At 50.3% G+C, this 12,870-nt stretch overlaps 1 protein-coding gene across 8 annotated transcripts in view; it reads right to left on the reverse strand.

The window, feature by feature from the left end:
• LOC122930268 (NACHT, LRR and PYD domains-containing protein 12-like) overlaps window positions 1-12,870 on the reverse strand; it is a 797,118-nt gene that overhangs the window by 346,385 nt on the left and 437,863 nt on the right. For 7 of the 8 annotated variants that reach the window (XM_044283506.1, XM_044283504.1, XM_044283508.1 and 4 more), the window contains one exon: window positions 7,900-8,070. The exons of the other annotated variant lie outside the window; for it this stretch is intronic. In XM_044283506.1, the coding sequence (XP_044139441.1) occupies window positions 7,900-8,070 (171 nt within the window). The remainder of the gene's footprint in view (window positions 1-7,899; window positions 8,071-12,870) is intronic. 8 annotated transcript variants of the gene reach the window in all.

The raw sequence follows: 12,870 nt of genomic DNA on the forward strand, positions 1-12,870 counted from the left end.
CAGAACTGCCTCGCCTGGGCCTAACCTAAGCCTGTTAGGGTGAGCTGCCAGCATGCTAGCTTTATGGATGTGCACCTGTGACCAGGGCCATTTCTAGAGGCGGACGAAGGGTGCGACCGCACGGGGCTCATCCCTCAGGACAGAAGAGGGGGGTGCCGTCAGCAGAGCCCAGGGCCGGAGAGGGGCCCTTTCTGACTGGACTGGAGGCAGCAGGAGTGGAGATGAGCGCTTCCATTGTGGAAGCGCTCATCTCCAAATTCATCTGTATCGCCGTCCTCAGGACAGCGATACAGATGAACGGTGCGGAGGAGCAGGGAAGAGGCGTCTCCCTTGGCTCTTACTCTGATAGGCTACAGGCTTAGTACCTGTAGCTTATCAGAGGCCGCCGCCTGAGCCGTACAGAGCGGGACACAGGCCGGAGGAGGCCTGCATCGCATCGCTAAGCAGCATAAGGTAAGTATATGTGTTTATTGTTTTTATTATTTATAGTATACTGTGGCAAGAAGGGGGGTGGGGGCCTTATATACTGGCACAATATGGAGGGGCACTATGGAGAAGAGGGGAAGCACTATGGGGGCCACTATGGAGAAGAGGGAAAGCACTATGGGGGCCCTATATACTGCCACAATATGGGGGGGCACTATGGAGAAGAGGGGATGCATCTACTGGGGGCCCTATATACTGGCACAATATGTGGGGCACTATGGGGGCCCTATATACTGGCACAATATGTGGGGCACTATGGGGGCCCTATATACTGGCACAATATGTAGGGCACTATGGAGAAGAGGGAACGCATCTACCGGGGGCCCAATATACTGGCACAATATGGGGGGGCACTATGGAGAAGAGGGGAAGCACTATGGGTGCCCAATATACTGGCACAATATGGGGGGGCACTATGGAGAAGAGGGGACGCATTTACTAGGGCTCTATATACTGGCACAATATGGGGGGCACTATGGGGGCCCAATATACTGGCACAATATAGAGGGGCACTATGGAGAAGAGGGGAAGCACTATGGTTGCGCTATGGGGAAGAGGGGAAGCACTTTGGGGGCCCAATATACTGGCACAATATGGGGGGGCACTATGGAGAAGAGGGGATGCATCTACTAGGGGCCCTATATACTGGTACTCATTATGGGGGGCTCTATGTAGAAGTGGGGGGTAAATGAGCACTATGGGGGCATTTACCGGGGGACCTATTTACTGGCACGCATTATTAGGGCACTATGGAGAAGTGGGGGAGAAGAGCACTATGTGGGTATTATATAGGGGCATTTAATACTGGTGACCATTTTGGTGCCACTATGGGAAAAGGGGGAGAGGAGCATTATGGGGGCATCTATGTGGGGCAGTCTATAGGGGCATTTTATACTGGCACATCATGGAGGACACTGTGGGGACAAGGGAGGAGCACTATGGGGCATCTTCTGGGGGCACTATATAGGAGTATTTTATACTGTCACAAATTATAGGGGCACTATGGGCACCTAAGCTCAACTGGGGCGTTTCCAGGCCATGGACCCAAAATGTCAACATTTTGGTCCCCGAGCCACTTAGTTATCACTTTTGCCTTATGGCACGGTGCTCCATCGTGCTGGAAAATGCATTGTTCTTCACCAAACTGTTGTTGGATTGTTGGAAGAAGTTGCTGTCGGAGGGTGTTTTGGTGCCATTCTTTATTCATGGCTGTGTTTTTGGGCAAAATTGTGAGTGAGCCCACTCCCTTGGATGAGAAGCAACCCCACACATGAATGGTCTCAGGATGCTTTACTGTTGGCATGACACAGGACTGATGGTAGCGCTCACTTTTTCTTCTCCGGACAAGCCTTTTCCCTGATGCCCCAAACAATCGGAAAGAGGCTTCATCGGAGAATATGACTTTGCCCCAGTCCTCAGCCGTCCATTCACCATATTTTCTGCAGAAGATCAATCTGTCCGTGATGTTTTTTTTGGAGAGAAGTGGTTTCTTTGCTGCCCTTCTTGACACCAGGCCATCTTCCAAAAGTCTTCGCCTCACTGTGCGTGCAGATGCGCTCACACCTGCCTGCTGCCATTCCTGAGCAAGCTCTGCACTGGTGGCACTCCGATCCCGCAGCCGAATCCTCTTTAGGACAGTGTTTCCCAACCAGTGGGCCTCCAGCTGTTGCAAAACTACAACTCCCAGCATGCCCGCACAGCCAAAGGCTGTCCAGGCATGCTGGGAGTTGTAGTTTTGCAACAGCTGGAGGCCCACTGGTTGGGAAACACTGCTTTAGGAGACGATCCTGGCGCTTGCTGGACTTTCTTGGACGCCCTGAAGCCTTCTTAACAAGAATTGAACCTCTTTCCTTGAAGTTCTTGATGACCCTATAAATTGTTGATTGAGGTGCAATCTGAGTAGCCACAATATCCTTGCCTGTGAAGCCATATTTATGCAACGCAATGATGGCTGCACGCGTTTCTTTGCAGGTCACCATGGTTAACAATGGAAGAACAATGATTTCAAGCATCACCCTCCTTTTAACAGTTCAAGTCTGCCATTTTAACCCAATCAGCCTGACATAATGATCTCCAGCCTTGTGCTCGTCAACATTCTCACCTGAGTTAACAAGACGATTACTGAAATGATCTCAGCAGGTCCTTTAATGACAGCAATGAAATGGGATTAAGTTAATTTTCATGGCAAAGAAGGACTATGCAATTCATCTGATCACCCTTCATAACATTCTGGAGTATATGCAAATTGCTATTATAAAAACTTAAGCAGCAACTTTTCAAATTTCTTATATTTATGTAATTCTCAAAACTTTTGGCCACGACTGTATATAGCAGAGCTGTCTGTGTATGGCAGTGCTGTATGTGTGTATAGCAGAGCTGTATGTGTGTATAGCAAAGCTGTATGTGTGTATAGCAGAGCTGTATGTGTGTATAGCAGAGCTGTATGTGTGTATAGCAGAGCTGTATGTGTGTATAGCAGAGCTGTATGTGTGTACGGACTTGCCATCTGTGTATAGCAGTGCTGTCTGTGTATGGCAGATCTGTCTGTGTATGGCAGTGCTGTCTGTGTATGGCAGTGCTGTCTGTGTATGGCAGTGCTGTCTGTGTATGGCAGTGCTGTCTGTGTATGGCAGTGCTGTCTGTGTACGGCAGTGCTGTCTGTGTACGGCAGTGCTGTCTGTGTGTATAGCAGAGCTGTGTGTGTGTATAGCAGTGCCGTCTGTGTATAGCAGAGCTGTGTGTGTCGCACACAAATACTTAAAAATACCCTAGCAGGAGAAGCAGCGTGGCCGGACCCCACAGAGCAGTGACAGGAGACACATTTATTTGGAGGTACATTAATGAGGGGATCACATGCACCATCGCTGGTTGTTACACCCGAAGTTCCGGACCTCGACGCCTCCACTTCACTAAACCACATTCCCTTCATAGAGGATCTAGAAAATAAGTTTTCTTATTTTCCGTTGTCTAAACCTGGGGTGCGTCTTATAAAGGGAAAACCCAGTATATGACATATAATCCTATATATTGTGTAGATGACAATACCGCCATACTGTGGTCACATGACTCGCTGCTCATGTAATACTAATGGATGGATGTGTCCACCCTCGTTTTAAGGTCTCCAGTTTCTCATTATATCAATACAATATCAGGAAATGTCCGGAAAACCCTCGGCAGCCGCAGGTCACCTGACAACCACTAGGTGGCGCACACAGACTCATGTAGCAGGAGATATCATCTCACTGAGAGCCCTGTCACCTGTCTGAGCCGTATATTATACCTGTACTACAATATAAAGTACCGCCACATACTGCACTCGTCATGCCACATCACAGTGTGGCACATCAGATGCTTTAACCCCTTCAGGACCAGCCTAATAGAGGAAATGATGGGGCACTAATAGTGATACAGATGAAGAGAAGCTTTCTCTACTGGAGCCCGATATGTGATGATGTCACGTGTGGTTATAGACGTGTCACAATGTAGGTTGTGATGTGCGGCTTTATACTGTGACACGTGGCAGGCGGACAGCGCGCAGAATGCTGCTGAAGCCTCCAGCTTTACATGCCGATACATACGCGGTGAGATCACAGGCGGCCACAAACTGCAATCTGCAGCGCCCTCCAGAGGCCGCGGTCACACACAGCTTTTACTGGGGTTTTCTGAGATTTGGTGGTTTTTGCAGTAAAGGTCTATGGAAAGTATCAGACAGAAGAGTTTTATTTCTGTAGTTTTTCTAATTATGTGTTTTTTCTGCCTCTTTTCAGCAGCGCGGCGTGCTGGAGATCTGGCGGTTTTACATCTTTCACTATAGAGAAAAACATTTCACAGACGTCCAGAAAGAAACGCGGCTGAAAACGGACAAAATCTGTTCTGTCACCTGCTGATGTCGCTGCATATTTTAGGTTTTTTGGTGACTACTTATAAAACATGTAAACATTTCTGAAGTGCGCCTGAGTTCTGACCCCGTACGGGCGGATTAACACGTCAGTGATCTGTCCGTGTCCTCCATGGACCGCTCACGTGTCCATAGATTTCCCTGTGTTTCCTCATATACCCTTGTCTGTCCGCACCCCGCGGGTCAGTGCAGGAACGGAGACATACAGAACTCCGTATAGTCGCCATATAAACCGCAGGCGCCATCGCGTTCTGTCTGTTCTCATCCACTGCATAGAAAGTGCATTACAGTTAGGCCTCATGCACACGACAGTTTTTTTTTCCGGTCCGCAAAAACAGGGTCCGTAGGTCCGTGATCCGTGACCGTTTTTTCGTCGGTGGGTCTTCCTTCCATGAAAAAAAAGTCGTTTTGGTGTCCGCCTGGCCGTGCGGAGCCAAACGGATCCGTCCTGAATTACAATGCAAGTCAATGGGGACGGATCCGTTTGACGTTGACACAATATGGTGCAATTGCAAACGGATCCGTCCCCATTGACTTTCAATGTAAAGCCTGGAGTCCCAATTATACCATCGGATCGGAGTTTTCTCCAATCCGATGGTATATTTTAACTTGAAGCGTCCCCATCACCATGGGAACGCTTCTATGTTAGAATATACTGTCGGATATGAGTTACATCGTGAAACTCAGATCCGACAGTATATTCTAACACAGAGGCGTTCCCATGGTGATGGGGACGCTTCTAGTTAGAATATACTACAAACTGTGTACATGACTGCCCCCTGCTGCCTGGCAGCACCCGATCTCTTACAGGGGGCTGTGATCCCTACAATTAACCCCTCAGGTGCTGCACCTGAAGGGGTTAATTGTGCGTATCATAGCCTCCTGTAAGAGATCAGGGGCTGCCAGGCAGCAGGGGGCAGCCCCCCCCTCCCCAGTTTGAATATCATTGGTGGCCAGTGTGCGGCCTCCCCCGGCCACCCCTCCCTCCCTCTATTGTTATTAGAACATTGGTGGCCAGTGTGCGGCCTTCCCCGGCCCCCCTCCCTCCCTCTATTGTTATTAGAACATTGGTGGCCAGTGTGCGGCCTCCCCCGGCCCCCCTCCCTCCCTCTATTGTTATTAGAACATTGGTGGCAGTGTGCGGCATCCCCCGGCCCCCCTCCCTCTATTGCATTATTAACATTGGTGGCAGTGTGCGGCATCCCCCGGCCCCCCCCTCCCTCCCTCTATGGCATTATTAACATTGGTGGCAGTGTGCGGCATCCCCTCTCCCCCCCCCCCGATCATTGGTGGCAGCGGAGTTGCGATCGGAGTCCCAGTTTAATCGCTGGGGCTCCGATCAGTAACCATGGCAACCAGGACGCTACTGCAGTCCTGGTTGCCATGGTTACTTAGCAATAGTAGAAGCATCATACTTACCCGCTGGCTGCTGCGATGTCTGTGTCCGGCCGGGAGCTCCTCCTACTGGTAAGTGACAGGTCTGTGCGGCGCATTGCTGTCACTTACCAGTAGGAGGAGCTCCCGGCCGGACACAGACATCGCAGCAGCCAGCAGGTAAGTATGCCACCAATGATCGGGGGGGGGGGGGGGGGGAGAGGGGATGCCGCACACTGCCACCAATGTTAATAATGCCATAGAGGGAGGGAGGGTGGGCCGGGGGAGGCCGCACACTGCCACCAATGTTAATAATGCAATAGAGGGAGGGAGGGGGGCCGGGGGAGGCCGCACACTGGCCACCAATGATATTTAAACTGGGGAGGGGGGCTGCCCCCTGCTGCCTGGCAGCCCCTGATCTCTTACAGGGGGCTATGATACGCACAATTAACCCCTTCAGGTGGAGCACCTGAGGGGTTAATTGTACGGATCACAGCCCCCTGTAAGAGATCGGGTGCTGCCAGGCAGCAGGGGGCAGTCATGTACACAGTTCGTTGTATATTCTAACTAGAAGCGTCCCCATCACCAAAGGAACGCCTCTGTGTTAGAATATACTGTCGGATCTGAGTTTTCACGAAGTGAAAAAGCTTTTATGCAGACGGATCTTTCGATCCGTCTGTATGAAAGTAACCTACGGATCACGGACACGGATGCCAATCTTGTGTGCATCCGTGTTCTTTCACGGACCCATTGACTTGAATGGGTCCGTGAACCGTTGTCCGTCAAAAAAAAATAGGACAGGTCATATTTTTTGGACGGACAAGATACACGGATCACGGTCTCGGCTGCAAAACGGTGCATTTTACGATTTTTCCACGGATCCATTGAGAGTCAATGGGTCCGCAAAAAAAAACGGAAAACGGCACAACGGCCACGGATGCACACAACAGTCGTGTGCATGAGGCCTTACTATTACAGTTAAAAGAGAAAAAAACAAAAAAATCTTTAAAAAGTACAAATTCTAATCTCCCCCTTTCCCAATTTTATATCTAAAATAAAGAATAAAAAATAAACATAATTGGTGTCGCAGCATCCGAAAATGTCCGAACTATTAAAATGTACAAGTGATTGTCCCGCACGGCGATCGCTGGTTTTTGGTCACTTCACCCCCTGAAAATAATAAGAAAATAAAAAGATCAAAAAGTTATTTGTGACCCAAAATGGCCCCAATAAAAACTACAGCTCGCCCGGCAAAAACCAGCCTCCGCCCTGTAGATGGAAATAGAAAGCGGCCATGGGGTCCGGATACGGCCGGGAAGGACATTCAGATTTATCAAAGGTTTTTATTACTTTAAAAATAGTAAAATATAAAAGAAACCATATAAATGTGGTATTGCTGTAATTGTACCGATCCTCAGGATAGGGTCGTCAGGTCAGTTTTGGCACACCGGCAACATCGTAAAAAAACAACACAAAAAATGGAGGAATTGTAGCCCCAAAAAGAATGTTTTCCGGTGTTTTCAATACAAGTTATGGTAAATTAAATGGAGCCATTAAACCTCCATCTTGCGCCTCATGCACACGACCGTAGTCTCCGTCTGCAGCCGATCTGCGGATCTGATGTAGACCCATTAATCTCATCGGGGCCACAAGACGTGCGGACATTACACCGTGTGCCCCCCACACCCTGAAGTCTGTCCTGTGGTCTCGAAAAACATAAAACGTCCTATTCTTCTCCATTTCGAGGACAGGAATAGAACTTTTCTCTAGACGGACCGCAAAATACAGCAGCGCATGAAGCCCTCAGACGGCAACGTGAACGGAAAAGTAAGAACGTTATGGTTCTTAGAAGTCGGGAAAAAGGTAAAATCTCAGTGATGTGGAGAGAAGGTGATAAATCTGCTGCAGATGGCGCTTCTATACAGACTGTGCGACATCAGGGGCGCAGGTAAGGGGGGCGGTGGCCGCTGACACCACTAGACCTGGGGCATCAGTCAGACATTAGTAGACGTCACATATCAAGGAGCGGTCAGCAGTTTATCTCATAGACATAACAATGGTGCGGAGCATAAAATAGAATAAGCTCCATGTATAACGTGTGCCCCACATGTCTCCGTCCTGTACACATCTCTTATACTCACCCTAATGTCTCTATCCTGCAGGCCGGACTGGACAGAGCCGCCATCAAGTCACCGAAGTGAGGACCAGACAGACTGTTACCAGACAGGTCCAGTATCTTCAGGGACTGGTTATTCCTTATTACAGATGCCAACTGGATGCAGGAAGTGTCTGGTAGACCAGTACCATCCAATCTGTAAGAATAAGATGATGAGATGTGGGTGAGGCGTCCACAGAGCGTCAGTATAAAGTCTGTAGATTGTGACTGTGGAGAGAAAATGTCCCCGGCTGTTAGTAAAATCCATAAATGTCATCACTAGAAGCCGCCTCTTGTGTGTGGTGGATGTCAGGAATGGCGGCAGCTGTATGATATGTCCATGTCCTAGAAATCCAGAACCCCTGAGGAGTGTCCTCACTTTATGGCATGTCATAAATCAGTGATGATGGCAGCACATGAATGTACAATAGTCATAAAGCTGGAGGAACTTGTGTCAGCATCATCAGCTGCTGAGAGCTCTCCTTCCTCCATCATCTGTGGCCCTCAGTCTGTGGCCCCCATTCTCCTTCCTCCATCTATTGTGGTCCCTGTGGCCTCCATTCTCCTTCCTCCATTATCTATTGTGGCCTTCAGTCTGTGGCCTCCATTCTCCTTCCTCCATCTATTGTGGTCCCTGTGGCCTCCATTCTCCTTCCTTCATTATCTATTGTGGCCTTCAGTCTGTGGCCCCCATTCTCCTTCCTCCATCTATTGTGGTCCCCGTGGCCTCCATTCTCCTTCCTCCATTATCTATTGTGGCCTTCAGTCTGTGGCCTCCATTCTCCTTCCTCCACTTCCATTGAGGTCCCTGTGGCCTCTATTCTCCATCCTCCACCATCTATTATGGCCTTCAGTCTGTGGCCTCCATTCTCCTTCCTCCACCATCTATTGTGGTCCCTGTGGCCTCTATTCTCCTTCCTCCGCCATCTATTGTGGTCCCTGTGGCCTCCATTCTCCTTCCTCCACCATCTATTGTGGCATTCAGTCTCTGTCCTCCATTCTCCTTCCTCCACCATCTATTGTGGTCCCTGTGGCATCTATTCTCCTTCCTCCGCCATCTATTGTGGTCCCTGTGGCCTCCATTCTCCTTCCTCCACCATCTATTGGGGTCCCTGTGGCCTCCATTCTCCTTTCTCCACCATCTATTAGGGTCCCTGTGGCCTCCATTCTCCTTCCTCCACCATCTATTGGGGTCCCTGTGGCCTCCATTCTCCTTCCTCCACCATCTATTGGGGTCCCTGTGGCCTCCATTCTCCCTTCTCCACCATCTATTGGGGACCCTGTGGCCTCCATTCTACTTCTTCCACCATCTATTTTGGTCCCTATGGCCTCCATTCTCCTTCCTCCATCATCTATTGTGACCTTCAGTCTGTGGCCTCCATTTTCCTTCCCCCACCATCTATTGTGGTCTCCGTGGCCTCCATTCTCCTTCCTCTACCATTTATTGTGGTCCCTGTGGCCTCCATTCTCCTTCCTCCGCCATCTATTGTGATCCTTGTGTCCTCCATTCTCCTTCCTCCACCATCTATTGTGGTCCTTGTGGCCTCCATTCTCCTTTCTCCACTTCTATTGAGGTCCCTGTGGCCTCTATTCTCCTTCCTCCACCATCTATTGTGGCCTTCAGTCTCTGTCCTCCATTCTCCTTCCTCCACCATCTATTGTGGTCCCTGTGGCCTCTATTCTCCTTCCTCCGCCATCTATTGTGGTCCCTGTGGCCTCCATTCTCCTTCCTCCACCATCTTTTGTGGCCCCTGTGGCCTCCATTCTCCTTCCCCTGCCATCTATTGTGGTCCTTGTGGCCTCCATTCTCTTTCCTCCATCATCTATTGTGGTCCTTGTGGCCTCCATTCTCCTTTCTCCACCATCTATTAGGGTCCCTGTGGCCTCCATTCTCCTTCCTCCACCATCTATTGGGGTCCCTGTGGCCTCCATTCTCCTTACTCCACCATCTATTGGGGACCCTGTGACCTCCATTCTCCTTCCTCCACCATCTATTGTGGTCTTCAGTCTCTGTCCTCCATTCTCCTTCCTCCACCATCTATTGTGGTCCCTGTGGCCTCTATTCTCCTTCCTCCGCCATCTATTGTGGTCCCTGTGGCCTCCATTCTCCTTCCTCCACCATCTTTTGTGGCCCCTGTGGCCTCCATTCTCCTTCCCCTGCCATCTATTGTGGTCCTTGTGGCCTCCATTCTCTTTCCTCCATCATCTATTGTGGTCCTTGTGGCCTCCATTCTCCTTTCTCCACCATCTATTAGGGTCCCTGTGGCCTCCATTCTCCTTCCTCCACCATCTATTGGGGTCCCTGTGGCCTCCATTCTCCTTACTCCACCATCTATTGGGGACCCTGTGGCCTCCATTCTACTTCCTCCACCATCTATTTTGGTCCCTATGGCCTCCATTCTCCTTCCTCCATCATCTATTGTGGCCCTCAGTCTGTGGCCTCCATTTTCCTTCCTCCACCTTCTATTTTAGGCCCTCAGTCTCCTTCCTGCAACATCTATTGTGGTTCCTGTGGCCTCCATTCTCCTTGCTCCACCATCTATTGTGGCCCCTTCGGCCTCAATTCTCCTTCCTCCACATCTATTCTGGCCCCTATGTCCTCCATTCTCCTTCCTCCGCCATCTATTGTGGTCCCTGTAGCCTCCATTCTCCTTCCATCGCCATCTATTGTGGTCCTTGTGGCCTCCATTCTCCTTCCTCCACCATCTATTTTAGGCCCTCAGTCTCCTTCCTCCAAAATCTATTGGGGTCCCTGTGGCCTCCATTCTTCTTCGTCCACCAACTATTGTGGTCCCTGTGACCCCCATTCTCCTTCCTCCATCATCTGTTGTGGCCCCTGTGGCCTCCATTCTCTTTTCTCCACCATCTATTGGGGCCCCTGTGGCCTCCATTCTCCTTCCTCCACCATCTATTGGGATCCCTGTGGCCTCCATTCTCCTTCCTCCACCATCTATTGGGGTCCCTGTGGCCTCCATTCTTCTTCCTCCACCATCTATTGTGGCCCCTGTGACCTCCATTCTCCTTCCTCCATCATCTATTGTGGCCCTCCGTCCGTGGCCTCCATTCTCCTTCCTCCACCATCTATTGTGGCCCTCAGTCTCTTTCCTCCGCCATCTATTGTGGTCCCTGTGGCCTCCATTCTCCTTCCTCCACCATCTATTGTGGCATTCAGTCTCTGTCCTCCATTCTCCTTCCTCCACCATCTATTGTGGTCCCTGTGGCATCTATTCTCCTTCCTCCACCATCTATTGTGGTCCCTGTGGCCTCCATTCTCCTTCCTCCACCATCTATTGGGGTCCCTGTGGCCTCCATTCTCCTTTCTCCACCATCTATTAGGGTCCCTGTGGCCTCCATTCTCCTTCCTCCACCATCTATTGGGGTCCCTGTGGCCTCCATTCTCCTTCCTCCACCATCTATTGGGGTCCCTGTGGCCTCCATTCTCCTTCCTCCACCATCTATTGGGGTCCCTGTGGCCTCCATTCTCCCTTCTCCACCATCTATTGTGGCCCCTTCGGCCTCAATTCTCCTTCCTCCACATCTATTCTGGCCCCTATGTCCTCCATTCTCCTTCCTCCGCCATCTATTGTGGTCCCTGTAGCCTCCATTCTCCTTCCATCGCCATCTATTGTGGTCCTTGTGGCCTCCATTCTCCTTCCTCCACCATCTATTTTAGGCCCTCAGTCTCCTTCCTCCAAAATCTATTGGGGTCCCTGTGGCCTCCATTCTTCTTCGTCCACCAACTATTGTGGTCCCTGTGACCCCCATTCTCCTTCCTCCATCATCTGTTGTGGCCCCTGTGGCCTCCATTCTCTTTTCTCCACCATCTATTGGGGCCCCTGTGGCCTCCATTCTCCTTCCTCCACCATCTATTGGGATCCCTGTGGCCTCCATTCTCCTTCCTCCACCATCTATTGGGGTCCCTGTGGCCTCCATTCTTCTTCCTCCACCATCTATTGTGGCCCCTGTGACCTCCATTCTCCTTCCTCCATCATCTATTGTGGCCCTCCGTCCGTGGCCTCCATTCTCCTTCCTCCACCATCTATTGTGGCCCTCAGTCTCTTTCCTCCGCCATCTATTGTGGTCCCTGTGGCCTCCATTCTCCTTCCTCCACCATCTATTGGGGTCCCTGTGGCCTCCATTCTCCTTTCTCCACCATCTATTAGGGTCCCTGTGGCCTCCATTCTCCTTCCTCCACCATCTATTGGGGTCCCTGTGGCTTCCATTCTCCTTCCTCCACCATCTATTGGGGTCCCTGTGGCCTCCATTCTCCCTTCTCAACCATCTATTGGGGACCCTGTGGCCTCCATTCTACTTCCTCCACCATCTATTTTGGTCCCTATGACCTTCATTTTCCTTTCTCCATCATCTATTGTGGCACTCAGTCTGTGGCCTCCATTTTCCTTCCTCCACCATCTATTGTGGTCTATGTGGCCTCCATTCTCCTTCCTCCACCATTTATTGTGGTCCCTGTGGCCTCCATTCTCCTTCCTCCGCCATCTATTGTGATCCTTGTGTCCTCCATTCTCCTTTCTCCACCATCTATTGTGGTCCTTGTGGCCTCCATTCTCCTTCCTCCACTTCTATTGAGGTCCCTGTGGCTTCTATTCTCCTTCCTCCACCATCTATTGTGGCCTCCATTCTCCTTCCTCCACCATCTATTGTTTTTTTTTTAACAAATCTTTATTTATCACTGCATGCATGGTAAAAAAGACAAGAACAATATGCGGGCAATAGCCCAACAATCGAGGATGCATATACAGTACAATGATGTGGGTATAGGTACAGTAGCGAAAGTGAACAAGCAGTAAGAAAAATGATTCTTGTTAGGCAGACCTGACATGAGTAGTAAGTGTGACCTATAAAAAGGGTCAAGTACCCGTGAGGGCATGACCAGCTCTGTCAAGAAGACAGGAGTAGAGCAGGCTAGAACCGCAAAATATCAGGCAGATGCTGAATG

This window comes from Bufo gargarizans, chromosome 3 (assembly GCF_014858855.1).
Source record: "Bufo gargarizans isolate SCDJY-AF-19 chromosome 3, ASM1485885v1, whole genome shotgun sequence".
NCBI lineage: Eukaryota > Metazoa > Chordata > Amphibia > Anura > Bufonidae > Bufo > Bufo gargarizans.